Source organism: Choloepus didactylus, chromosome 1 (assembly GCF_015220235.1).
Source record: "Choloepus didactylus isolate mChoDid1 chromosome 1, mChoDid1.pri, whole genome shotgun sequence".
Classification (NCBI taxonomy): domain Eukaryota; kingdom Metazoa; phylum Chordata; class Mammalia; order Pilosa; family Megalonychidae; genus Choloepus; species Choloepus didactylus.
The window spans coordinates 211,310,296-211,336,862 of NC_051307.1; the positions used below are offsets into that span (position 1 = coordinate 211,310,296).

Sequence of the window (26,567 nt, forward strand, 5' to 3'; positions counted from 1 at the left end):
ATAAAGAAGACACTGGCTGACCATAAAGAAGAATTCATAAACTTAAAAAAACAAATGGCAGAACTCATGGGAATGAAGGCCACAATGGAGGAGATGAAAAACACAATGGACGGACACAACAGTAGATTTGAACAGGCAGAAGAAAGGATCAGTGAACTGGAAGACAGGTCATTCGAATTCATACACACAAAAGAACAGATGGTCAAAAAAATGGAAAAATAAGAGCAGGGTCTTAGGGAGCTGAGTGACAACATGAAACGCACAAATATACGTGTTATGGGTATCCCAGAAGGAGAAGAGAAAGGAAAAGGGGCAGAAAGAGTAATAGAAGACATATTCACTGAAAATTTCCCAACTCTTATAAAAGACAGAAAATTAGAGATTCAAGAAGTACAACGTACCCCAAATAGAATAGATCCCAATAGACCTACTCCAAGACACTTACTGGTCAGATTGTCCAATGTCAAAGACAAAGAGAGGATTCTGAAAGCAGCAAGAGAAAAGCAATCCATCACATACAAGGGAAGGTCAATAAGACTATGTACAGATTTCTCTGCAGAAACCATGGAGGCAAGAAGACAGTGGCATGATATATTTAAGATACTGAAAGAGAAAAACTGCCAACCAAGAATTCTATATCCAGCAAAACTTTCTTTCAAAAATGAGGGAGAGATTAAAACATTTTCAGACAAACAGACACTGAGAGAGTTTGTGAATAAGGGACCGGCACTACAAGAAATACTAAAGGGAGTGCTACAGGCTGATAGGAAAAGACAGGAGAGAGAGAGTTGGAGAAGAGTGCAGAAATGAAGATTATCAGGAAAGGTAAAAGGAGAGGAAAAAATAAGATATGACATATAAATTCCAAAAAACAAAATGGTAGTAGAAAGTACTGCCCTTACAGTAATAACACTAAATGTAAATGGATTAAACTCCCCAATAAAAAGACACAGACTGGCAGAATGGATTAAAAAACAGGACCCATCTATATGCTGTCTACAAGAAACTCACTTTAGACACAAGGACAAACATAGACTGAAAGTGAAAGGTTGGAAAAAGATATTTCATGCAAACAACAACCAGAAAAAAGCGGGAGTAGCTATATTAATATCAGACAAGTTAGACTTCAAAAGCGAAACAATTAAAAGAGACAAAGAAGAACACTATATATTAATAAAAGGGTCAATTCATCAAGAAAACATAACAGTCATAAATATTTATGCACCAAGCCAGAATGCCCCAAAATGCATGAGGCAAACACTGCGATCACTGAAAGGAGAAATAGATACCTCTACAATAATAGTTGGAGACATCAATACACCACTCTCATCAATGGATAGAACATCTAGACAGAGGATCACTAAAAAAACAGAGATGTTGAATTGTATGATAAATGAACTAGACTTGACAGACATTTATAGAACACTACATCCAACAACAGCAGGATACACTTTTTTCTCAAGTGCTCATGGAACATTCTCTAGGATAGACCACATGTTGGGTCACAAAGCAAGTCTCAACAAATTTAAAAATATTGATATTATACAAAACACTTCCTCAGACCACAATGGAATGAAGTTGGAAATAAATAAAAGGCAGAAGGTCATAAAATTCACAAACATATGGAGGCTAAACAACACCCTCTTAGAAAACCAGTGGGTAAAGGAAGAAATTACAAGAGAAATTAGTAAATACCTCGAGGCAAATGACAATGAAAACACAACTTATCAAAACTTATGGGATGCAGCAAAGGCGGTGATGAGAGGGAAATTTATTGCCCTAAATGCCTACATTAAAAGAGAAGAGAGAGCAAAAATTGAAGAGTTAACTGCTCACCTGGAGGAATTAGAGAAAGAACAGCAACCTAACCCCAAAGCAAGCAGAAGGGAAGAAATAACAAAGATTAGAGCAGAAATAAATGCAACTGAGGACAGGAAAACAATAGAGAGAATCAACAAAACCAGAAGTTGGTTCTTTGAGAAAATCAATAAAATCAATGGACCACTGGCTAGGCTAACAAAAAAAAAGAGAGAGAGCAGCTGCAAATAAATGCAATCAGAAATAGGAAAGGAAATATAACTACCGACCCTGCAGAAATTAAGGAGATAATGAGAAGATGGTATGAGCAACTATATGCTAATAAACTAGACAACTTAGATGAAATGGACAACTTCCTACAAAAGCATAAACAACCAACATTAACTCAAGAAGAAATAGATGACCTCAACAAACCAATCACAAGTAAAGAGATTGAGTCAGTCAACAAAAAGCTCCCAAAAAGGAAAAGCCCAGGACCAGATGGTTTCAAATGTGAATTCTACCAAGCATTCAAGAACGAATTAGTACCAATCCTGCTCAATCTCTTCAAAAAAATTGAAGAAGAGGGAAAGCTACCTAACTCTTTCTATGAAGCCATCATCACCCTAATACCAAAAACAGGCAAAGATACTACAAAAAAAGAAAATTATAGACCAATTTCTTTAATGAATATAGACGCAAAAATCCTCAACAAAATACTCACAAATCGAATCCAGCAGCACATTAAAAGAATTATACACCACGACCAGGTGGGATTTATTCCAGGTATGCAAGGCTGGTTCAACACAAGAAAATCAATTAATGTAATACACCACATCAATAAATCAAAGCAGAAGAACCACATGATCATCTCGATTGATGCAGAAAAGGCATTTGACAAAATTCAACATCCTTTCCTGATGAAAACACTTCAAAGGATAGGAATAGAAGGGAACTTTTTCAATATGATAAAGGCAATATATGAAAAACCCACAGCTAACATCACACTCAATGGGGAGAGACTGAAAGCTTTTCCTGTAAGATCAGGAACAAGACAGGGATGCCCACTATCACCACTGTTATTCAACATTGTGCTGGAAGTTCTAGCTAGAGCAATTAGGCAAGAAAAAGAAATAAAAGGCATCCAAATTGGAGAGAAAGAAGTAAAACTTTCACTATTTGCAGATGACATGATTCTATACGTAGGAAATCCAGAAAAATCTACAGCAAAGCTACCAGAACTAGTCAATGAATACAGCAAAGTAGCAGGCTACAAGATCAACAAGCAAAAATCTGTAGTGTTCCTATACACAAGTAATGTGCAACAAGAGGAGGAAATCAAGAAAAAAATCCCATTTACAATAGCAACCAAAAGAATCAAGTATTTAGGAATAAACTTAACCAAGGACACAAAAGACCTTTACATAGAAAACTATAAGAAACTGCTAAAAGAAATTGAACGAGACCTGAAAAAATGGAAGAACATACCATGTTCATGGACTGGAAGACTAAATATTAAGATGGCAATTTTACCTAAACTGATTTACAGATTCAATGCAATACCCATTTAAATCCCAACAACTTACTTTACAGAAATAGAAAAACCAATAACTAAATTTATTTGGAAGGGTAAGGTGCCCCGAATAGCCAAAAATGTCTTGAGAAAGAGGAATGAAGTGGGAGGTCTCACACTACCTGACTTTGAAGCATATTACAAAGCTACAGTGCTCAAAACAGCATGGTACTGGCATAAGGACAGATATACTGATCAATGGAATCGAATTGAGTGTTCAGAAGTAGACCCTTACATCTATGGACAACTGATTTTTGATTAGGCAGTAAAGCCGAAGCAACTGGGAAAGAGCAGCCTGTTCAATAAATGGTATTTGGAGAACTGGATATCCATTTCCAAAAGAATGAAAGAGGATGTCCATCTCACACCTTATACCAAAATTAACTCAAAGTGGATCAAAGACCTAAACATTAGCACCAAGACCATAAAACTCTTAGAAGAAAATGTAGGGCAATATCTTAAAGATCTTGTGAAAGGAGGTGGTTTCTTAGACCTCACACCCAAGGCACGAGCAACCAAAGAACAAATAGACAAATGGGATCTCCTCAAAATTAAACACTTTTGTACATCAAAGGACTTTGTCAGAAAAGTAAAAAGGCAACCTACACAATGGGAGATGATCTTTGGAAACCACATATCAGATAAGGGTTTAATATCCCGAATATATAAAGGAATCCTGCATCTCAATAACAGAAAGACAAACAATCCTATTAAAAAATGGGCAAAAGACATGAACAGACATTTTTCTGAAGAGGAAATACAAATGGCTCAAAAGCATATGAAAAAAATGCTCAACTTCACTGGCTATTAAGGAAATGCAAATCAAAACCACAATGAGATATCATCTCACACCTACCAGAATGGCCATTATCCAAAAAAACAGAAAATGACAAGTGCTGGAGAGGATGTGGAGAAAGAGGCACACTTATTCATTGTTGGTGGGAATGTAGAATAGTGCAACCACTCTGGAAGACAGTATGGAGGTTCCTCAGGAAGCTAAATATAGATTTGCCATATGACCCAGCTATTCCATTGCTGGGTACATACTCAGAGGAACTGAAACTTAAGACACAAACAGACATTTGTAAACCAATGTTTATTGCAGCATTATTCACAATTGCCAAGAGATGGAAACAGCCCAAATGTCCATCAAAGGACGAGTAGATAAACAAACTGTGGTATATACACATGATGGAATACTATGCAGCTGTAAGACAGAACAAAGACACGGATCATGTAATAATGTGGATGAACCTTGAGGACATTATGTTGAGTGAAGTTACCCAGAAACAAAAGGACAGATTCTGTATGGTCTAACTAATATGAACAGACATTAATGAACAAACTTTGGAAGTTAAAAGCTGACAACACAGGCAACCAGGAAATAGAAAGAGGGCAGAGATCAGCCATTTGATGCTGAAGGACTACAGAATGTTTAGGATTGATTGCATAGATTCAGAAATAGATAGCATATACTGTGTGATGGTAGCACGGTATTGTAAGTACACTGAACAAAGATGTCTGTGAGTAAAGCTGAAAGAGGTGGGATAGGAGAATGTATGACACCAGAGGTAAAGATAGATGATAAAGACTGGGACTGTATAACGTGGCAAAAACTGGAGTGGCCAATGACTGTGACTAAATAGACAAATATAAAAATGTTTTTGCGTGTGGGAAAGCAAATGAATGTCAACCATGTAGAAATTTGAAAAAGGGATGGTATTCAGGAAAAAACATAATCAAAGCAAACTGGAGTCTATGGTCAACAGTAACATTGTAATATACCTCCATTAAATGTAACAAAGGCAATATGCCAATGCTAAATGTATATGAGAGGGGGATATAGGGGAGTAATATGGGATTCTTGGTAGTGGTGTTATTTGCTGTCCTTAGTAGTATATTGTATTGTATGACATGTTATTTTTCTTTTTATCATTTTTTCTTATCGCTAAAAAAAAAAAAACAAAAATTTTTCTTGCAGTAATCAGTATGTTCAAGTGCTGATTGTGGTGATAAATGTACAACTTTATGATGATACCATGAACAACTGATTGTACACTGTGGATAAATGTATGGTATGTGAACATAACTCTATAAAATTGTAGGAAAATATATATATATAGGAGTAAAAGTGTTGGAGAAAACATGGTGAGAGGGATAATGCCTCACCAATATGGACTAACTACAATGTGTAAACTCAGAACTGAATCTTAGAACATAGCCTAACGTGGACACAATAATTGTAATAGTCCCTAGATTGTAAGTTCTTACAGCAGTTAACTCTATCCCTGAATTGTAATGCCTATCTCTACACTTTGACATGCTGATCCCCTAGCGTATAACCTGATTGGTCTCTGGAACAATGCATATCTCTGAGACACCTGAAACTCAGAGCTAGAGCTCGGCAGATACGAATGTCAGTGTTAGTGCATACAGCCACTGTCAAAAGAAAAAAAAAACTGAAAAAGAGCCCAGACTTCAATTAGTGATATGAATGAAGCAGGTCTGGTTAAGACCAGGGCAAGCCAGGCCAAAGAGTAAAGGTTGAAACTGATTGTTTTAAAACTTCAACTTTCATATGAGACCAAGGGAATAGATATCTATTTGGTACAGGAACTAAATTTTCTAAACGGTACAACTCTACAGTCGATTTGTTCAAACACCACAATTGCATGGAACTTTGAATAGGAAGTGAGATACAGTAGGTTAGTATAGGCTGGAGTGAAATAGTGACACATCCTAGAGTAATTTGGGCAGATAATAAAAAATATATTTACAGCCTCCCCCTCCCCAGCCCCGAGGATCTGGGGGAAGGTGCGGATGTGTTGGACATCCTCACCTGGACTGGTGTTGATGTTGCCACAAACATTGGGACTGGCGGTTCGATGTGCTGAGCCCTCGAGCATGGGACTTACCCTTATGAAGCTCATTACCACAAAGGAGAGGCTAAACTTGCATGTAATGGTGCCTAAGAGTCTCCCCCTGAGTACCTCTTTGTTGCTCAGATGTGGCCCTCTCTCTCTCTAACTGAGCCATCTCGACAGGTGAACTCGCTGCCCTCCCCCCTACGTGGGACCCAACTCCCAGGGTTGTAAATCTCCCTGGCAACACAGAGTATGACTCCCGGGGATGAATGCGGACCCGGCATCGTGGGACTGAGAGTATCTTCTTGACCAAAAGGGGGATGCAAAATGAGATGAAATAGTTTCAGTGGCTGAGAGATTCCAAATGGAGTCGAGAGGTCACTCTGGTGGACATTCTTATTCACTATATAGATAACACCTCTTAGGCTTTAATGTATTGGAATAGCTAGAAGTAAATACCTGAAACTACCAAACTCCAACCAAGCAGTCTGGACTCCTGAAGACAATTATATAATAATGTAGATTACAAGGGGTGACAGTGTGATTATGAAGACCTTGTGGATCACACCCCCTTTATCTAGTGTATGGATGAGTGGAGGAATGGGGATAAAAACTAAAGGACAAATGGGGTGGGATGGGGGATGATTTGGGTTTTCTTTTTTCACTTTTATTTTTTATTCTTGTTCTGGTTCTTTCTGATGTAAGGAAAATGTTCAGAGATAGATTGTGGTGATGAACGCATAACTATGTTATCATACTGTGGACAGTGGATTGTATATCATGGATGATTGTATGGTGTGTGAATGTATTTCAATAAAACTGAATTTAATAAAAAAAATTATAACAAAAAAGAAAAAGAAAATCAGTGCTAGAATAGCAGAATAATAATTGCTGCAGGAAAGATTCACAGATAGATGCTCAAGCTAGAAGGCAGAAGTTTAAGAAACAGGATATCTGCACAGACTCAAAGTATTTCTTGAAAAATAAATATTAATTACAAAGGAAAAAATAGTAACTTTACAGTAGAGAGAGCAGACAGACACCATCTTAACCAAGTAATTAAGGTTAATATCATCAGTATTAAGACATAACTGAAGAGAGGATCCAAGAATGGCTTATTAGGAGGAACAGAGCAAAATACTTCTCCGTGAAAAACACTAGATAAGAGACAGAAAGTGCTCCAGAATACCAGTTCCAGGATTGTACCAGCTGGACAAGGTCTGCTATGTCCACAGTGACTGTACACTTGGTGAAACCCGAGAGTCTGCGTTCGGAAACTGGTGAGTGAGGCTGCTGGGAAAATTGCAGCCACGCTGCAGAAGAGAGAAAACAGGTAGGTGTTTGGAGACAAGTTAGTTTAAAAACCCCAAAAGCGGCTGCGGATCTGGCTGCGAGAGCCACGCGGTTGAGCGCGGTAAGAAGTGCTTTCCACACCCCGGCCACCCACCTCAGTTTCTGGTGTGGACGACAGCCACTGGCACACCTGCAGCTAATTGTCCCGGAGCTGGGAAGGTGGAGGTCCGTGGAAGTGGGAAGTTACCACACCCAGTACAGCCATCCTTTCAGGATAACTGATTCAAGAAATGCCTTTACAGTAATAACATTGAATGTGAATGGATTAAACTCCCCAATTAAAAGATACAGATTGGCAGAATGGATTAAAAAATGGGAACCATCAATATGTTGCTTACAAGAGACTCATCTTAGACCTAGCACACAAAGAAATTGAAAGTGAAAGGACGGAAAAAAATATTCCATGCAAGCAACAGTCAAAAGAAAGCAGGAGTAGCAATATTAATCTCAGATAAAACAGACTTTAAATGCAAGGATGTTATAAGAGACAAAGAAGGTCACTATATACTAATAAAAGGAACAATTCACAAAGAAGAAATAACAATCATAAACATTTTCCCCCCACCAATGCGCTCCAAAATACATGAGACAAATATTGGCAAAACTGAAGGAAGCAATAGATGTTTCCACAATAATTGTGGGAGACTTCAATATATCACTCTCTTTTATAGACAGATCAACCAGACAGAGGACCAATAAGGAAAGTGAAAACCTAAAGAATCTGATAAATGAATTTGAATTAACAGACACATATAGAACATTGTATTCCAAATCACCAGGATACATATTGTTCTCTAGTGCTCACGGAACTTTCTCCAGAATAGATCATATGCTGGGCCATAAAACAAGCCTCAAAAAATTTAATAAGACTGACATTATTCAAAGCACATTCTCTGATCACAATGGAATACAATTAGAAGTCAATAACCATCAGAGACTTAGAGAAGTCACAAATATCTGGAGGTTAAACAACACACTCTTAAACAATCAGTGGGTTAAAGAAGAAATAGCAAGAGAAATTGCTAAATATATAAAGACAAATGAAAATGAGAAAACAACATACAAAACTTATGGGATGCAGCAAAGGTGGTACTGAGGGGGAAATTTATAGTTCTAAATGCATACATTAAAAAGGAAGAGCTAAAATCAAAGAACTAATGGAACAACTGAAGAAGCTAGAAAATGAACAGCAAACTAATCCTAAACCAAGTAGAAGAAAAGAAATAACAAGGATTAAAGCAGCAGCTGAGCGAAATAAGCCAAGCACAAAAAAAGAAATATTGTATGTTCCCACTAACGTGAACACTGTGAAAAATGTAAAATAAATGGTTTATATTGTAGAATGTAGGGAACCTAGCAATATACAGCAAATAGTGAAGGGGGGACTATAATCTAATAAGAACAAATAAGTTATGGAGGGTAAACTTAATATTCCTGGGAATGCTCAGGAACAACTATAGTTTGTTAATTTCTGTGGGTATGGCAGAAACAAGTTGACAGAAATGTAGTTATTTTAGGTTATTAGTTTTTCTCATTCCTTTGTTGGATTATAGTCTATTTTCTTGGGGTAAGGTAGGAACATGTTGGAAGCAATGTAGTTATTTTAGGTTTTTTTTTTTTTTTTTCTTATTCCTTTGTTTTTGTTTTGTTTGAAATGTTTTTCTATTTTTTAATTTTTTGATAAAGTTAAAAAAACAATGAATGAGTGTGAAAAAAAGTAAATGAACAATGAGAGGAGGAGAGGAATGGAATATTTTGGGTGTTCTTTTTATTCTAATTTTTATTTTATTTTTTGAAGTAATGAAAATGTTCAAAGATTGATTGTGGTAAGCAATGCACAACTACAAACAACTGTACACTTTGAAGGACTGTATGTTATGCGAATATACCTCAATAAAAATGCAATAAAAAAATAAATTGGACAGACAAGAATTTAAAAAAAAGATATAACTGACATCATGTACCCAAATATGTTGCAAAGAGAGGGGCACAGCACCTCTAGGGTATTCTTCCCAGTAATGCATAACTTCAATTTAATCATGAAAACACATAAGAAAAACTCAAATTGAGGGACATACTACAAATAACTGATTAGTATTCTTCTTAAGTGCCGAGGTCATGAAACACAGAGAAAGATGGAGGAACTGTCAGAGACTGGAGAAGACTGTGGAGATGTGACATATAAATGCAATGTGAAAATCTAGATTGGATCCTGGAACAGAAAACGGACATTGGTAGAAAAGCTGATGAAATCCAATAAATTCTATAATGTAATAAAAAATATTGTAGCAATGGTATTTTCTTAGTTTCAATCAGTGTCTCAGTTTCAATCAAAATGGTTTTTGGAGAAGCTGAGTGAATTACCTAATTAACTCAACTGGATCAAAGACCTAAGGGTAAGAGCTAAAACTATCAAATCCTTAGAAGAAAAAAAGTCAATCATCACAACTTTGGATTAAGGCAATGGTTTCTTATATATAACACCAATAGCACAAGCAACCAAAGAAAAAGTAAATAAATTGGACTTCATCAAAAATAAAAACATTTGTGCTTAGAACACTACCAAGAAAGTGAAAAAACAACGCACAGAATGGGAGAAATACTTGCAAATCATATATCCAATAAAGGTTTAGCATCCAGAATATAAAAAGAAATATATAAAAAGACAACCAATATAAAAATGGGCGAAGGACTTTAGACAGTTCTCCAAAGATATATAAATGCCAATAAACAAAAGAAAAGATACTAACCATCATCAGTGAGCAAGGAAATGCAAATTAAAACCAATATGAGATACCATTTCACATCCATTAGGATGGCTGCAATCAAAAAGACATAGTAACAAGTGTAGGGGAGAATGTGAAGAAATTGGAACCCTCACACATTGCTGGTCAGATTATAAAATGGTGCAACAGTTTCAGAAAATAGTTTGGTAGTTTCTCAAAAAGTTAAACGTAGAGTTACCATACAACCCAGTAATTTCACTCCTAGGTAGATAGTCCCCAAAACTGAAAACACATGTTCACACAAAAACTTCTACATGACTCTTCGTAGCCACTATTCATAATGTGGACATAATGCAAATTCCATCAGCTGACAAATGAATAAACAAAATGTGGTATATATCCATTCAATGGAATATTTATTCAGCCATAAAAAAGAATGGAGTACTGACACATGCTCTAACACAAATGAACTTTGACAACATTATGCTAAGTGAAACATGCCAGACACATAAAAAGCCACATGCTGTATGATCCCATTTAGAATAGAAAAATCCATAGAGGCAGAAAGTAGGGGGTGGAGGAAGAGTATGGGGTTTCTTTTTGAAGAAATGAAAATGTTCTGAAATTAATAGTGGTGGATATGCAACTGTGTGACTATACTACAAAGAGAACTGTACAGTTTAAAAGAATGAATTGTATGTTATGTGAATTATATCTCAATTCAAAAAATAATACAAAGCTAATAATTCAAATATTCAATGGGCATAAAATAAAAATTATAGTCTTTTCCACTAACCTCAAGGTTTCTGTCATCTAACATAACCATTATTAAACAATTTTTGTGTATCTTTCAAAGAAAATGTATGTTTTTTAAATATAAACTATATTATATAGTTTTTGCACCCTCCTTCTTCACTTAATATAAGATGGTGAAGATCTTAACATTACAGTACATGATCTATTCACTAATCCTAAATATGTTCTGAACTATTCTGCCTCCTCCTTTGCTCACGCATGAAGGAACTGCTTCACCAGTTTTACATCTGCCTATCAAAATTCTATTCAGCAGTTGAAATGACAAGTGATTTCTATTTCCTCTTTTGACAATTTCTGCAATTCCTCTTCAAGGAATATGTGTTTAGTTTTCTTACCTATATAAGCTAATTTTTAAAAATTCTACAGTCAAGTCAGTTCAATTCTACTTCCACCAGAAATGTTCACTTAGTCTCTGGAGAGCTCATTTGCCATTCAACACTCACTGCTGTTCTTATTTATCTTCTCATCTAAGTTTCTGAAGAGTAGAGATTTTTATGTCTTCATCTTTGATTAAGACACCTAACAGAATCCTTTGCACATGGTAGGTACTAAATAAATTAACAATTATGGCCCCAATGATCCTATTAAACATATCAACAAAAAGTTAATGATGCCACCCCCTCCAATTGATCTTATGTTACTTATGAAGGACTCTTTATTATTAGGCAGGAATTCATTAAATGGGTAATAACGGTAGAATTCAAAGGAAGTATTCCAAAAAGGGTAACTTTTTCATTATTTCAGAAATACCCAACAAATAATTATAATACTAAGTGTGCCCCTGTGGCAGGCACTGCACTAGACATACCTGTAATATATAAACTAATTCTCACAAAAACACTGAGAAGTGGGAACTATTAATATCCTACTTAAGCATCTGCCCATGGTCAGGAACTGGTATCAGGATCAGAACTTAAATCCGGGTCTGTCTGACTCCAGGGCCTGCCACTCTAACTCCCCTGATGGCCAACATAAATACAACCACCCCTCCAAAAGAGATCAAAAGTCCAAATCTAGGATAATACAAAAAGGTGATTTTTGCATCTTCACATTCAAAAGGATTTTGACAGTATACTTATTTTTCAGGTTTAATTTTTCTAAAGATTTTGAATTCAATTTAATACTGCTTAATCCAAATAACATGATAAAACTGTCAGTTTCCAAATCCCATTCCAGTATCTTTATTTACAAACAAGTAATAAAATAATTTGACAAGCTTATTACATCTACATTCCCTTTAAAGGCTTTAAATTCAAATTTCACTTGATAAATACTCAGGATGTATGAAAAAGGATCATTAGAATCCCAGTATATTTATTGGAAGTTGGCTTCACAAAGAACGGCAGGTAAATAATTCTGGCTTCTCACAGAAACTGAAGCTGGAAAATGTGCAGTTTTTGCTGCAGCATCATCCATGTAATTTTAGGCAAACAGGAAACATGGTATGATAATTTCCATACTTCCAAATAAATAAACTTACAGTTTATTTTTCATTTATGTGTTTTCTTCTTGTGTAAATAAAAAAGTCAGTTGCCAAGTATCACTAAAATTGCTTTTTCATTCATAAATCTAAATCATTTCTGAGGTTTTTTAATCTCCCCTGAACTTAAACGTGCAGTCCTATAAGCCTTTTTCCACTGTGGCCACTCTTTTCCTAGTCAAAAAAAAAAATGACCTGATCCCTAAAGGCCTGTATGAATCAAAGAATACCGACATTCAAGATATCTAACACATAATCATTGACAAAGGTCTAAGTTCAGCTGGTCTAAGTTCAGCTGATCTAAGTTCAGCTCCTCTTTTCTCCCAAAAGAAGTTGTCTACTGTTCATTTCACAGGGATATTAAAGCATTCTGACTTATAAAGGACTATAAAAATCTTAAAGACATTTTGTAACTAACTCACAAAATGGTACTGGGTAATAAAATTTGCCTCCAATTACTACATTTAGCATCAGCAATAAAAAGGAACACTTTGGGGAATGAATTTAAACCATTGCTGCCAATAATTCAAGAATTTTAACTCAGGTTACTAATGGCATTTCACACTTCTGTTTTGCTTCAGGTTTTTGTTTTTTTTTTTTTAAATAATCTTTCCCTTGAAAGCATTCACGCCATGGATATTAATCAGAGTATCACAGCCAGGAGGGTACAGTTCCCTACACTGGGGCTAGAATGCAGAAATATTCAGAACAGGAATGAGTCTTTATTCCCTGCATTAAAACATTCAAAATTGGTACTTTTTTTTTTTTTAAAGAGAAGTTGTGGGTTTACAAAACAATCATACCTAATACATTATTCCCATATACTATCCTATTATTAACATCTTGAATTGGTATGGTACATTCGTTACAATTCATGAAAGCATATTTTTATAGCAGTACTATTAGACTGATAAGAACAGATACCATTCTTGATCTTGGAAGAGAGATAGCTGTATTATTAACTGCAGTCCATGCTTTAACTGTTTGTGTTATGCACCAGCATGGAATATTTTTAAAATTTTTACTCTCGTACCATTAACCACTTTCAAATGTATAATTCAGTGCTGTTAGTTTCATTATACTAGCATCACTACCACTCATCACCAAAATTCGCCATCATCCCAAATAGAAACTCTGTATATTTTAAGCTTTAATGCCTGATTCCCTACTCCCATGTCCCTTGGTAACCTATATACTAGATTCTGACTCTGAGTTTGCTTATTCTAATTATTTCATATCAATGAGATCACACAATATTAGTCCTTTTGAGTATGGCTTCTTTCACTGAACATCATGTGAATTAAATATTCATCTATGTTGTCACACATATCAGAACTTCATTCCTTTTTAGTGCTGAATAATATACCATTGTGTGTATATACCAATTTTTTTTACCCATTCATCATTTGATAGACACTTGGGCAAAATGTCAGCTGAGACAGCTAGATGGTTGCTTCTATCTTCCAGCAACTGTGAATAACACTACTGTGAACATCAGTGTGCAATTATCTGTTTGAGTCCCTGCTTTCAATTTTTTTAGGAATATACATAGAAATGGGATAGCCAAATAATACAGCAATTCTATGCTGATCTGAGGAACTGCCAAACTGTCTTTCTCAGCGGCCATCTCATTTCACGTTCCCATCAACAATGAGTAAGTGTTCCTATTTCTCCACAACCAACAGATGTAATTTTCTGTTTTTTTAATAGCAGTCATTCTAATGGTTGTGAAATGGCATCACACAGTGATCTTTATTTGCATTTCCCTAATGGCTAATGATATTGAGCATCTTGCCATGTGCTTTTTGGTGATTTGTACATCTTCTTTAGAAAAATGTCTATTCAAGTATTTTGCCCAATTTTTAATTAAGTTGTCTTTGGGTTGTTGAGTTGAAGAATTTCTTAATGTATGCCAGATACTAAATCCTTACTGGATACATGGTTTTCAAATATTTCCTCCCATTGTGTAGGCTGTTGTTTTACTTTTGTGTTAAAATCCTTTGAGGTATAAAAGTATTTAATTTTGATGAGGTCTCATTGATCTATTTTTTTCTTTTGCTGCTTGTGCTTTCGGTGTAAAATCTAAGAAATCACTGCCTAATACAAGGCCTTGAAGATGCTTCCCTATATTTTCTTCTAGGAGTTTGATAGTTCCGGCTCTTACGGTAGGTATTTGGTCCATTTTTAGTTGATTTTTGTACATGGTATGAGTAGGAGCCCACCTTCAATCTTTTGCAAATGGAGATCCAGTTTTCCCACCACCATTTCTTTCTCAATTAAGTGGTTTTTACCCTCTTGTCAAAAAATCAATCAGAAAAAAAAAAAAAAAAATCAGTCAGCCATAAATGTGAGGGTTGATTCCTGAGCTCTCAATTCAATTCCATTAGTCTATATGTCTGTCCTAGTATCAGTACCATGCTGCTTTGATTACTGTGGCTTTCTAATAAATTCTAAGATTGGGAAGTGTGAGTCCTCCAACATTCTTTTTCAAGATGCCTTTGGCTATTTGGGGCCCCTTTCCCTTCCACACAAATTTGATGATTGGCTTTTCCATTTCTGCAAAGAAAGCTGTTGGAATTTTGATTGGGACTGCATTGAGTCTGTAAATTGCTTTGAGTAAAAGAAACATCTTAACAATATTTAGTCTTCCAAAGCGTGACCACAGAATGGCCTTCCATTTATTTAAGTCTTCTTTCATTTCTTTCAGCAATGTTTTGTAATTTTCTGTGGACAAGCCCTTCATACATTTGGTTAGATTTATTATTAGATATTTGATTCTTCAGTTGCTATTGTACATGGAATTTTTTTCTTAATTACTTCTCCCAATCATTCACTGCTAATGTATAGAAATACTACTGATTTGTATCCTGCCACTTGGCTGAATTCATTTATTGGCTCCAGAAGCTTTGTTGTGGATTATCGAGGATTTTAATAGGATAATGTCAACTGAAAATAGAGAAAGTTTTAGCTCTTCCTTTTCAATTTCTTTATCTTTATCAATTTTCTTGATCTTCTTTATCTTGTCTAATTGCTCTGACTAGAACTTCCAAGACAATAATGAATAACATGGTAGCAGTGGGCATCTTCCTCTTGTTCCTGATCTTAGAGGGAAAGTTTTCAGTCTTTCACCATTAAATATGATATTAGCTGTGGGTTTTTCATATATACCTTCTAACATTCTGAGGAAGTTTCCTTCTATTCCTAGATTTCTAAGTGTTTTTATCAAGAAGGGGTACTGAATTTTGTCAAACGTCTTTTCTGCTTCTGTTCACATTGTTTTCTTCACTCGTTTTGTTAACATGGTATATTACATTGATTTTCTTATACTGAATCACCCTTGCATACCTGAGATAAATCCCACTTGATCATAGTGTATAATTCTTTTACTGTGCTTCTGGATTCAGTTTGCTGGTATTTTGCTGAAGATATATGCATCTATACTCATAAGAGATATTGGCCTTTTCTTATCTTGCAGTCATCTTTATCTGGCTTTGGTATTGGGTGATGTTGGTCTCCTAGAATGAATTAGGCAATGTTCCCCCCCTCTTCAATTTTTTGGAAGTTTGAACACGATTGGTATTTATTCTTCTCAGAATGTTTGGTAAAATTCCCCTGTAAAGCCATCTGGTCCTGGACTTTTCTTTGTTGGGAGGTTTTTGATTATTGATTCAGTTTCCTTAGTAGTTATTAGTCTGTTGAGATCTTTTATTTTTTCTTCAGTCAGTGTGCTAGTTGGTATATATTATGGCCCCCAGAAAAAGCCATATTCTTTAATTCAATCTTATGGGGGCAGACATATTAGTGTTGATTAGGTTGGAACCTATTGATTGAGTGCTTCCATGGAGATGTGACTCAATCAACTGTGGGCAAGACCTTTGATTGGATAATTTCCATGGAGGAATTATCCCACCCATTCAGGGTGGGTCTGAAATAAATCACTGGAGCCATATAAAGAGTTCACACAGAAGGAGCTCAGTGCAACTGTGAGTGACATTTTGGAGAGCAACTGAGAGTGACATCTTGAAAAGGAGCTGCAACTAAGAAAGGAACTAAACGCCCCAAGAGCAACCTTTTGGAGAATGCCATTTTGAAAGGCAACCTGGGAGCAAGCGGCTGCCAGCCACATGCCTTCCCAGCTAACAGATTTTCTGGATGCCAGTGGCCTTTCTCCAGTGAAGGTACCTGTTGTTGATGTTTTACCTCAGACACTTTATGGCCTTAAAACTGTAACTGTGTAACCAAATAAACACCTTTTATAAAAGCCAATCCATTTCTAATATTTTGCATAACAGCAGCATTAGCAAACCGAACAGTCAGTGTAGGTAGTTTGTGTGTTTTTAGAAATTTGTCCATTTCATCTAGGTTATCTAATTTGCTGTCACAACGTTTTTCATACTATCTTCTTAGTCCTTTTCATTTCAGTCTAGTGGAGGAAAAAATAGACTTTAGAGTCAGAAGAACTTGGGTTCAAATCCTGGCTTATTATAGGTGTGATTTGGGCAAATTACCTAAGTTTCTGTTTCCTTATTTAAAAATGAATTTATAATAGTGCAAAGAGATCAGGTTCCTACCCCTGATCCTGTGAGTGTGAACCCATTTGTAAATAGGATCTGTGAAGATGGTAACAGTTAAGATGTGCCCAAAATGAATGAGAGTGGGCGTTAATCCAATATGGCTGAAGTCCTTATAAACAAAGGAAACTGGGCCCAGCAGGAGAAAGCCCCAGGAGCAGCTAGAAGCTGGAAGTCAACGGAACTGGAAAAGAAAGGAAGAAACACTGCCATGTGACAGAAAAGCCAAGGAACCCTAAAGATTGCCAGCCAGTCAAAAGATACCACCCTAGGAGGAAGCAAGCCTTCTAGCTTCTGAAACCATGAGCCAATAAATTCCTGTTGTTAAGCCAACCCACGTTATGGTTATTTGTGCTAGCAGCTGGACACTAAAACAATACTTAATAATTAAAGTGATTGAAAGGAATAAGTGAGATAATACAAGTAAAGCTGAACTTCCCTAATTTTTCTAATCTCCATTTATTTTCCAGTTCCCTTAATAAGAAACTATTAAAAAGTACCATGCATGAGGGTTACAATGAAAAGAGAACAATAACAAAGAATTAGCAGAAAGAAATCAAACATCCGTGGCTTGTCAGAAATAAATTTTTTATCCTGTTATAAGTGAATCAACTAAAACAAACTGTCTTCCTTAAAGTCACAGAAGCAACCCAGGCTCCTAGTCCTGCATACTCTAGGTGAATCCACTACCCATGAAGCCCATCCACCATAACATGGCCTGGAGTTACTGAGTGCTTGCTGTGTGCCAGGTATTGAGCTTGGTGCCATACACACTTCAGTTAACTCAAGGCAGTTTTTTGAAGCTGGTTCCATTACTGCTCTTAATATGAAAAGGGCTGAAGCATAGAGAGATGGAGTGACTTCCCAAGATAACACACCTAGTAAGTATTAGAACACTGGAACCCAGCATGCCAACCCTGGTCTAACTTTACAATTCATTTAACCATTATTTTATTCTATCTCCTGTAAGTCAACTAATCAAACCATCTTACACCAGACAGTTTAAAACAGCAGTCTCAAACTCTGTGGTCTCAGGACCCTTTTACACTCTTAAAAATTATTAAGAACCCCCACAAGCTTCATTTATGTGGGTTATATTTATCAACATTCACCATACTGGAAATTAAAACTGATAAATTTTTAAAATATTAATTTATTTTAAAATAATAAACTATGACAACATAAATATGTTTTTATGAAAACTGTATTTTTTTAAAACTTGAGAGTGAAGAACAATGTTTTTATACCTTTGAAAATCTCTTTAATGTCTGGCTTAATAAAATTAGCTAGATTCTCATATCTGCTTCTGCATTCATTCTATTCCAATGTTGTTTTGGTTAAACAGTATGAAGAAAAGCCAGCCTCAAGCAGATATGCAGTTGTAAAAGGAAAGACCCTGCAAATCCCCTGAATGATCTCAGGGATCCCCAGAAGTCCTCAGACCACAGTTTTGAGAACAAGAAAAAAACAGAAAAGTATATCTAAAGAAATAGTTCAAAAACTTATATTTCAAACATTCCTCCCTGTAACAATCATCTGAAATTCTGATTCTGATTCAGCATACCTAGGTGAAGCCCCAGAATCCTCATATGTGATAAAAGCCCCGGGCGATTCTTACGTTCAGAAAAGTTTGAACACAAAATAACTCAAATGTATGGAATCCTGATGATATAAAAACCTCTTAAATTTACCAAGACACCAATGTTAAGCCTCATTTTCATTAAGTATTATCAGATACCTCCAAATTCTAAGAGTTCATAATTCTTTATTTCAAAGTTATTTAATGGTGTAGAATTTTCGTGCACATATACCCTTGACTCTCAAATAACTCAGTTACTATTTTATTTTTAAAGTTTATATTGCAAAATCCAAGCTTAGAAACCTATCAAAATAAATCTTTGATCACATAACATTATACTGTTCCTAGATAAAAGGCAGCAACTTCATGCTGCCTCCAAATATCCATTCTTCCATTATCTGCATTTTAGCCAGACAAGTGACCACTCAGAATAAAGATTTCCCAACCTCCCTTGCAGCTCAGTGTGGACATGTGGCCAAGTTTTGACCAAAAGTAGATGAAAAATAGCATTTATAACTTCCAGGTACTACCCTTAAAGGGATAGGGCAAATATGTTGTCACCTTATGTAGTATTTACTCCCGCCATAAATGTATGTTACAAATCTATACATGGGAGAAGGGAGAAGAGAGAGAGCAAATATGGCAAAACGTTAACAATTGGTAATTCTTGGTAAGGGTTTACAAGTGTTCATTACACTATTCCTGTTAACTTTTCTATAGGTTTAGAATGTTTCAAAATTAAAAGTTGGAAGGAAAAAGGAGTTAAATCCTAAAGAAAAACAAGAGGGGACAATTTGTCCCCTTTCCAAAGGCTAGTATACAGATACGATGAGCAGCCATCTTATACCACAAAACAAATGGCATTTGTTGAAGATGCAAAGTGAGATATGAGCCCAGGACCATGACTATGGAGATACCACACCAGCCTTGAACTGCCTTCCTAGACTCCTCACAAGAAATGAGCTTCTATCTAAAGTATTATTTTTGGTCTGTTACAGCAATTGAACTAATATAATAACGAGTATATCAGTTTCTTTCACTCATCTGTATCAAGCTTAAAGGTATAAAAATGGTCAATCTCTATAAATGTTCACCTCTTGATTATATACACAAAATGAGGGCCAGTAGGATTTTTGCCATACATTTCCCACCACCCCCAAAATATGATGTTTTAGATTTGAAATTACCCAGTCTATCCAATGCAAATCAACAGAATGGCTGTATATACGAGATGGACAGGTACTGAAGATATGCAGTTGTGTTAAGAAATAGAAGTTTGGGTATACGTGACACAATGGGGGTGGTGTTGGAAATTCTAGCAGATGAGGCTAAAAAGATATAGATCTTGAGATAAATTTGGGCAAAAAAAAAGTTATGACAATTTATCTAATGGACCAAGGGTAACTAACCAGAAATACAGGCATAGAGTAATAAAATGTAAAGCAAAAGAAGAATGGGTAAGGATGAGAGCACAGGCTCACAACCAGAGAGCTAAGCTGTGCTAGTTACAAATAAATAGCACACTAAGAAGCTAAGAGTGAGGCTTCTCTAACAGTGACATTTACACTGAACCATGAAAATGAGTTAATTAGGCAAAACCGGGTAAGGGAGAAGGGCATAAGCATCCTCAGAAAAGAGAAAAGTAGTCTTGAATGCCCTGTAATGGTATCATGTTACATGATTCAATTTAGAAAAGTTCTGAGAACCAACCTATGTTCACTTAAAATTCTAGAATAAAACTAGCCTGATGTGATAGTGGTTACCCTTTGTGGAAAGGGAGGTGGGTGGTCATGACTAAAAGGGGACATAAGGAAAATTTCTAGGGCAGAGGTAATATTGTTTCTTGAACTATGTGCTAGTTAGATGGATATGTTCATTTTGTGAAAATACAGCAAACTATATAGACTTAAGATTTGTGCACTTTTCTGTATTTATGCTGTATTTCAAAAAAAGGTTAGCTTATTTTAAAAAATAGAAACGACGGCCTGACATCCCAATATTAGGACCAGGCTGGGCCTCAGTCGAAGATTCCAACTTACCCAAGATCTAAGCTAAGTTATACTAGTGGAAAACTTGATCAGTTTGAACATGGACTAAATGGAGAAACACTTCTCTCAAAAAATGGTCAAGCTGAGATCCAACTGACCATGTTTTACATCATTCATCATAACAACAAAAACATAAAGCACTCGTGAAAGGACTAACTGGTTAGGAGGACATTCCAGATCATCTCCACCTGGGAATATATAAATTCATAAGAAAATCTGAAGCTAGTAACACCAAAGCTTTTGTAAAATCTGGAGGCCTAAGAGGCCTAGGAAGTCACAAAGGCTTTAACACTCAAATCACAGAACTACGTCAAGCTATTGTGAGGTGCCACTAGTTTACAAGGAAATTTAAAGACCATTAGTAGTACCCTATACCTCCTCCAATCATAACATTCACTATGTAATGGCCTACCTTCGCTGGTAGACTGTAAGCGCCACCAAAACAGGGATGATCAAAGCTATATCCCCAGCATGTCTGGGATATGTTAGTTGCCTACTAAACATCTGCTCGATAGATGGCTCAATGGCTCAGCGAAGCAACATACAATTACACACAACATACAAAAACACCCAGTTCAATTAAAACAGCAAACTTGCTGCAGATCAACTTCTATGGGTACCCAGTTTAAAAGGGAAAGAAATAAAGCAAGGATAAACAAATGCAAGGGAAACAACCCTTCACACAACTGCCCTTCTCCTTCTCAGAAGAATGAACAGAAACTTTGCTAGAATAAAGCAAACTGTGGTGACTACTCCAGGCTCCACCCTGGTAGAGGATAAAAGAGGAACAGGCAATAATTCAAAAAAGCAGAAGTGGAGAAGAAAGGAATCAATTCTGCTAACTGTTCTAAAAAAAAATGGCATAAAAGTTCTCTTTTGCCCCAGACCAGACCGAAAACACCCTATTCATACACAAAGTTATTTTGTAGCCCAAACTATTAAAAAGTATTTATCTTAAAAAAAAAAAAAAGTATCTTCAATTGGTTAAGAAATAAAATAAAATCAGTAATTAGAATGAAATCTATAACTCACTCAACATATTAATAATAAATTGGCTTGTTTTTTAAATAACTTAAGGGGCCTGAAATCATTTTCAGCAAGAGGTGGAAAATAAATTATATGTAAATAGATATGCTATACAATAGATTTTCAGCAAAATGAAATCTAAAAAACCTGATTCCCAGGAAGTGCTTTTAATACTGATGATTCACATACAAAGCTGCACAAATTAAAAAAAAAAAAAAAAAAAAATCAATTTAAGGCAAAATATGATGGGGGTGAAGGAACAGCCAAGAGTAGTTTCACAACTCACTCTTCAACTCTAAAAAGGACTAACATATTGGGCATGCAGTAAATGCTAGACCACTAATTATGAACATGCATTATCTCATTTAGTACCTCCAACAATACTGTCAGGATACTATTTCCCATTTACCAGTTTAGGAAAACAAGTCAGAGTTGAAGAAACTTGTGAAAAATCAGACAACTAGCAGGTGTTCAAAAACTCAAAGCCTGTGCTCTTTTCATGACACTGAAATTTCTGTTCATGAAGCTGAAGGGTCAGAACCTTTAAGAAGAAGAAAACCAGCAATGATGTTGCAACCCTTGTAAAATCTGTGGGCCTGAGAGGTTCAGGAGCTGACCTCAAATTATAGGAATGTCAACTTACTATGAAATAATATCAGTTCAAAGGATTTATTATGTGTGTATATGTAAAAAACAACACCCCTACTGGAAGGAAGGAAGGAAGGAAGGAAGGAAGGGAGGGAGGCAGGGAGGGAGGGAGGGAAAGGAAAGGAGGGATGGATGGATGGATGAAGGAAGGAAGGAAGGAAGGAGGGATGGAAAGAAGGAAGGAAAATTAAGGAAAACAGTTAAATAAATTATGGTCCACAAAATATTTATGAAAAGTCTTTAATCATCAGGCAAATTGTTTATGAGAATATTTATCTATAAAACTCTTACAGTGGACATGTTTGGGGGACTGCTGCCCAGCCCATGCTTTGGAAGTGACTCCTCCTCCTGTTGCAGGGCTGACCCTGCCTCCTGACCACAGCTGACTGAACAAGAGGGTCACCTGACCCATCTTGAACCAGATACTCCAGTATTTGAATTAGGCTTCGGCCTGGCTCTGGAATAGAAAAGTAGAGTTAGGCTAAAATCAGTGCACAGTAACTCAAAGTCGAGCAGAAGCCATTGGAGAGCAGAGAGTGAGGAAACCTCCCTCAACATGGAGAAGGGAGCAGACGTGCAAAGAGAAGCAGACAAAAGACCATACAGCTCCAGCGAGGGACAAAGGCAAAAGTCTGGGTCTTTCCAGATACCATGAGGCTCCACTCTGCTTCCTGCAATTGGGTCCCAGGAGATTGCCTGGATTCCTTACAATAAATCCCCTTTATTTAAATTTATTTGAGAGGATTTCTGTTTGTATCAAATTAATCCTTGACAGCTTGAGAGATACATAATTATGTGAAAGAAAAAAAAAGCATTTAAAAATGCTAAATAGAAACACCAGTTGCCTCTTAGTATTAAGGATGATATTTTCTTGTGTTTATAACTTTCTTTCCTTGCCAAATTTTCAGCAATAAGCATGTTATTACTCAATTAGGAAAAAAAAATCTTGAATAAATGAAGCTATTCTGGATTCAGGTAATTAAAACTTTACTATATTAGCAGATCATTTCTAGCAGCTAGAAGTGACAGAGAATAGATAAAATCCAGGGGATTTCAAACCTTGTTCAATAGCATACTTGGTTTCTGAGGTTATACTTCAGGGCCACTTTTTTGTGAGCTCTTCCCAGCTCAACAAGACCCCTTAGGACAGGGTCCCTAGCAGACATTTTATGCAACATGGACCACTCCACTGCCCACCCAGGTTTTCAGCTGATTGGATCAAAGCGGAAATCTGTCCTAAACCAAAATTGAATACCTACCCTGGTTGTATAGAATGAGACTGAGAGATTCACTTTCTTCAACTGGCTCATGAGGCCATCTTCCCCACACAGATCACAGACACAGACACAAAGGATGTCAATTCACAGAGAGTAGAAAGTATGAACAAGACCCACCAAAAAAAGAATAAACAAGAGGCTTCCCCATTTCTAGACTCCAACCACTTTCTGAAGCCCCACTAGATCTGAGCCTTGAAACATCTCTGTAGCCTTACAGCAAGTTCCTCTTTTCTGCTTGAGCTAGCTTAAATAAGTTTCTGTTGTCTGCAACCAAATACATCAACAAAGGTCCCACTTCAACCAGATTAGTTATTGAGAGTCCACATTAGATTTTTATTTACACAGGGGGAAAAAGTTCTCCTACTCAAAAAAAAAAAAAAAAAAAAAATAGTATTATCTCCAGAATGAAGCAATTAAAAATAATTTCAAAATGTAATGGTCCTATAACCTCAATTCCATAGCCTCAATACACCACACACACACACACAGACACACACACACACACACACATTCTCACACACTCTCTCTCTCTCTCCCTCTCTCTCTCTCTCCTTTGCAAAGGACTTGTAACAGCTTACATGTCATTGTCTCTGGGACATCTTCCCTGAAATTTCAAGGCTGTGGTGGGTACCCCTATGGAGAGAGTTCATAGAGTGCATGTTTTTTAAAAAGTCCAGGATGCAAAAAGGGTTAACAACTATTGACCTAAAGAAAACTCGATACAGTAGCATATATACTGTAATAAAATATATACTGAAATTCAAAATAAGCCATTTAATGATTCACATTCTTGCAGCACCTCAATTATGCTGAGTATTGTTTATTTGGTCAGAAAAACATACTCATGTTATAAAGAATGCCAAAATGATGACAGAGTCCAAAAGAATTTCCTTTATTCAAAAATGCAGTCAACTACAACAACCCAATCCTATGCTTTTTGATTAAACTGTATTTTGCTGTAATATAAATTCTGATTAATATGTCAATGTGAATGATAAATGGCTGATAAACCCCTTTTTCAAAATCTTTGGGAACTCTTGTGCTTACCTCAATAAGATAAAGAATTGCTCATGTATTCACTCTTTCTATCAACAAGTATTTACTGAATGCCACTATGTGCCAGGCACTATGTTTGGCTCTATCTATCTGCTACTGTAATTCTTGGTTCTCCTCTAAACTGTAGTCTCAATCTACAACTATATGGTTAAAGCACATATTCATATTTGTATGCCCAGCAACTAGCATAATACCTAGATATTAATGGAAACTTAATGTTTATTGAACTGCCTAATGATAAAACACCCAAAAGACAGCACTAAGAAAAACCTCCCTGGCCAATTTTCTTAGCCAACTAATGCCACTAAAGTCAGAATGAGACAGTTCATTAAAATCTGTCATCTCCACCAAACAAACAAACAAAAAATCTTCTAAACATTCGTTCTTCTGATAACGTTTTTCTTGGACACATAAAAGAAAACCAATAAACTACAATAAGGACCCTAAGCAATGTCAACAACAGATCAAACTCGAAGGCCTTTCAATAAAGTCCTATACAGATGGAAAACGTGACAGATTCACAAGCAGACTATTTCCTTATTTTCATTTTGACATTAGCTTTTAAGCTTGCTGTTCAAAAATACCAAGAAATAGCAGAAATAAGGAATAAAAGCAGAAAAAGGAGAAAATTCATGTTGAGATAAGCATTTCGGCTCAGGCGGAGTGAAACGCTCTAAATGTCACTGCAAATGTCCAAAGCAATTTTGAGTTTATAAAGTTGGTTGGGCAAGGTCTGGCTATCAGAGTTCACCATATGTCCAGGGGCATTGTTCCCTTTTGAAAAAGTCCCCAACAAACATCCTGCCTGCAGCTTTGTCAAAAAAAAAAAAAAAAAAAAAAAAAAAACTATGTAGGAGGGACCTAGAAGAACTTTTCACCCTTAACCGCAGCCCACAATCCTCCCAGGGGAACTGCCAATGGACTGCAGCCCGGCTTGACTGCCGGAGGGGCGGCCCGCCACGCCCGGATGCGCGGCGGCCAGGGTCGAGGCCGGCCGGCGGCCCGCGAACCACACGCTCAGCAGGGGCCGCCCCGGCGAGGGGATGGGGCGCAGGAACAAAGTGTAGCCGGGCCTCACCTCCACGGCCTGGCCTAGCTCCAGGTCGAAGCCCACCACGCACACGCAGTGCAGCCAGGCCGAGAAGCCATCCCAGCGCAACAGGCCCCGAACGCGGCCCTCTTCCTCTTCTGGCGTAGCTCCCTCCGACACCACCGCCCGCACTTCGCCCTCTTCAGCCACCGCCACCGCTTCATCCAACGGCCCGCGGGAGCTAGTCCCCGAGCCTGCCGGGCTCCACAGAGCCATCCGCCGCCCCCTCGCTGTTCGCGCCGCCTCTACCGCGGACCGCGCCGCAAAGCGCGCTCACTCTGCGCAGGCGTAGCGGCTAGTGCCGCAGCCGCCGGGGACCGGCTCGGTCAGGGCGGGGCGACAGCCCACGTGATCCTGGGAGCCCTGCTTGGCACCGTACCGACGTGGGGACGTCACGCTGGCAATTGTCTGGGATTTTTAAGCAGGCCGTCCGCCTCCTGTCTTAGAGTCCTTAAGACTGAAACAGTGGTTTATGAATCTTTGTCACTCTCATTAGCAGTACAACAACCAGAGGGATGAATTATTCTGGGAATAACACAATTTATAATTATTATAAGGCATTGGCAAATGATTAAAAAATAATGGTAATGGTGGCTAACCCTTATTGAACACTTATTCTGTGCCAGGTGATGTGCCAAATACTTTACAAATATTACTTCATTT

The 26,567-nt window shown here is 37.0% G+C and overlaps 1 protein-coding gene across 1 annotated transcript in view; it reads right to left on the reverse strand.

Annotated features, from left to right (window-relative positions):
• The window catches only part of DENND6A (DENN domain containing 6A), a 107,173-nt gene extending 80,954 nt beyond the window's left edge, over window positions 1-26,219 (reverse strand). The window contains 1 exon segment of the mRNA XM_037798856.1: window positions 25,893-26,219. Coding sequence (XP_037654784.1) covers window positions 25,893-26,120 — 228 coding nt within the window. The 5' untranslated portion in view covers window positions 26,121-26,219.
• Window positions 26,220-26,567: the final 348 nt, after the last annotated feature.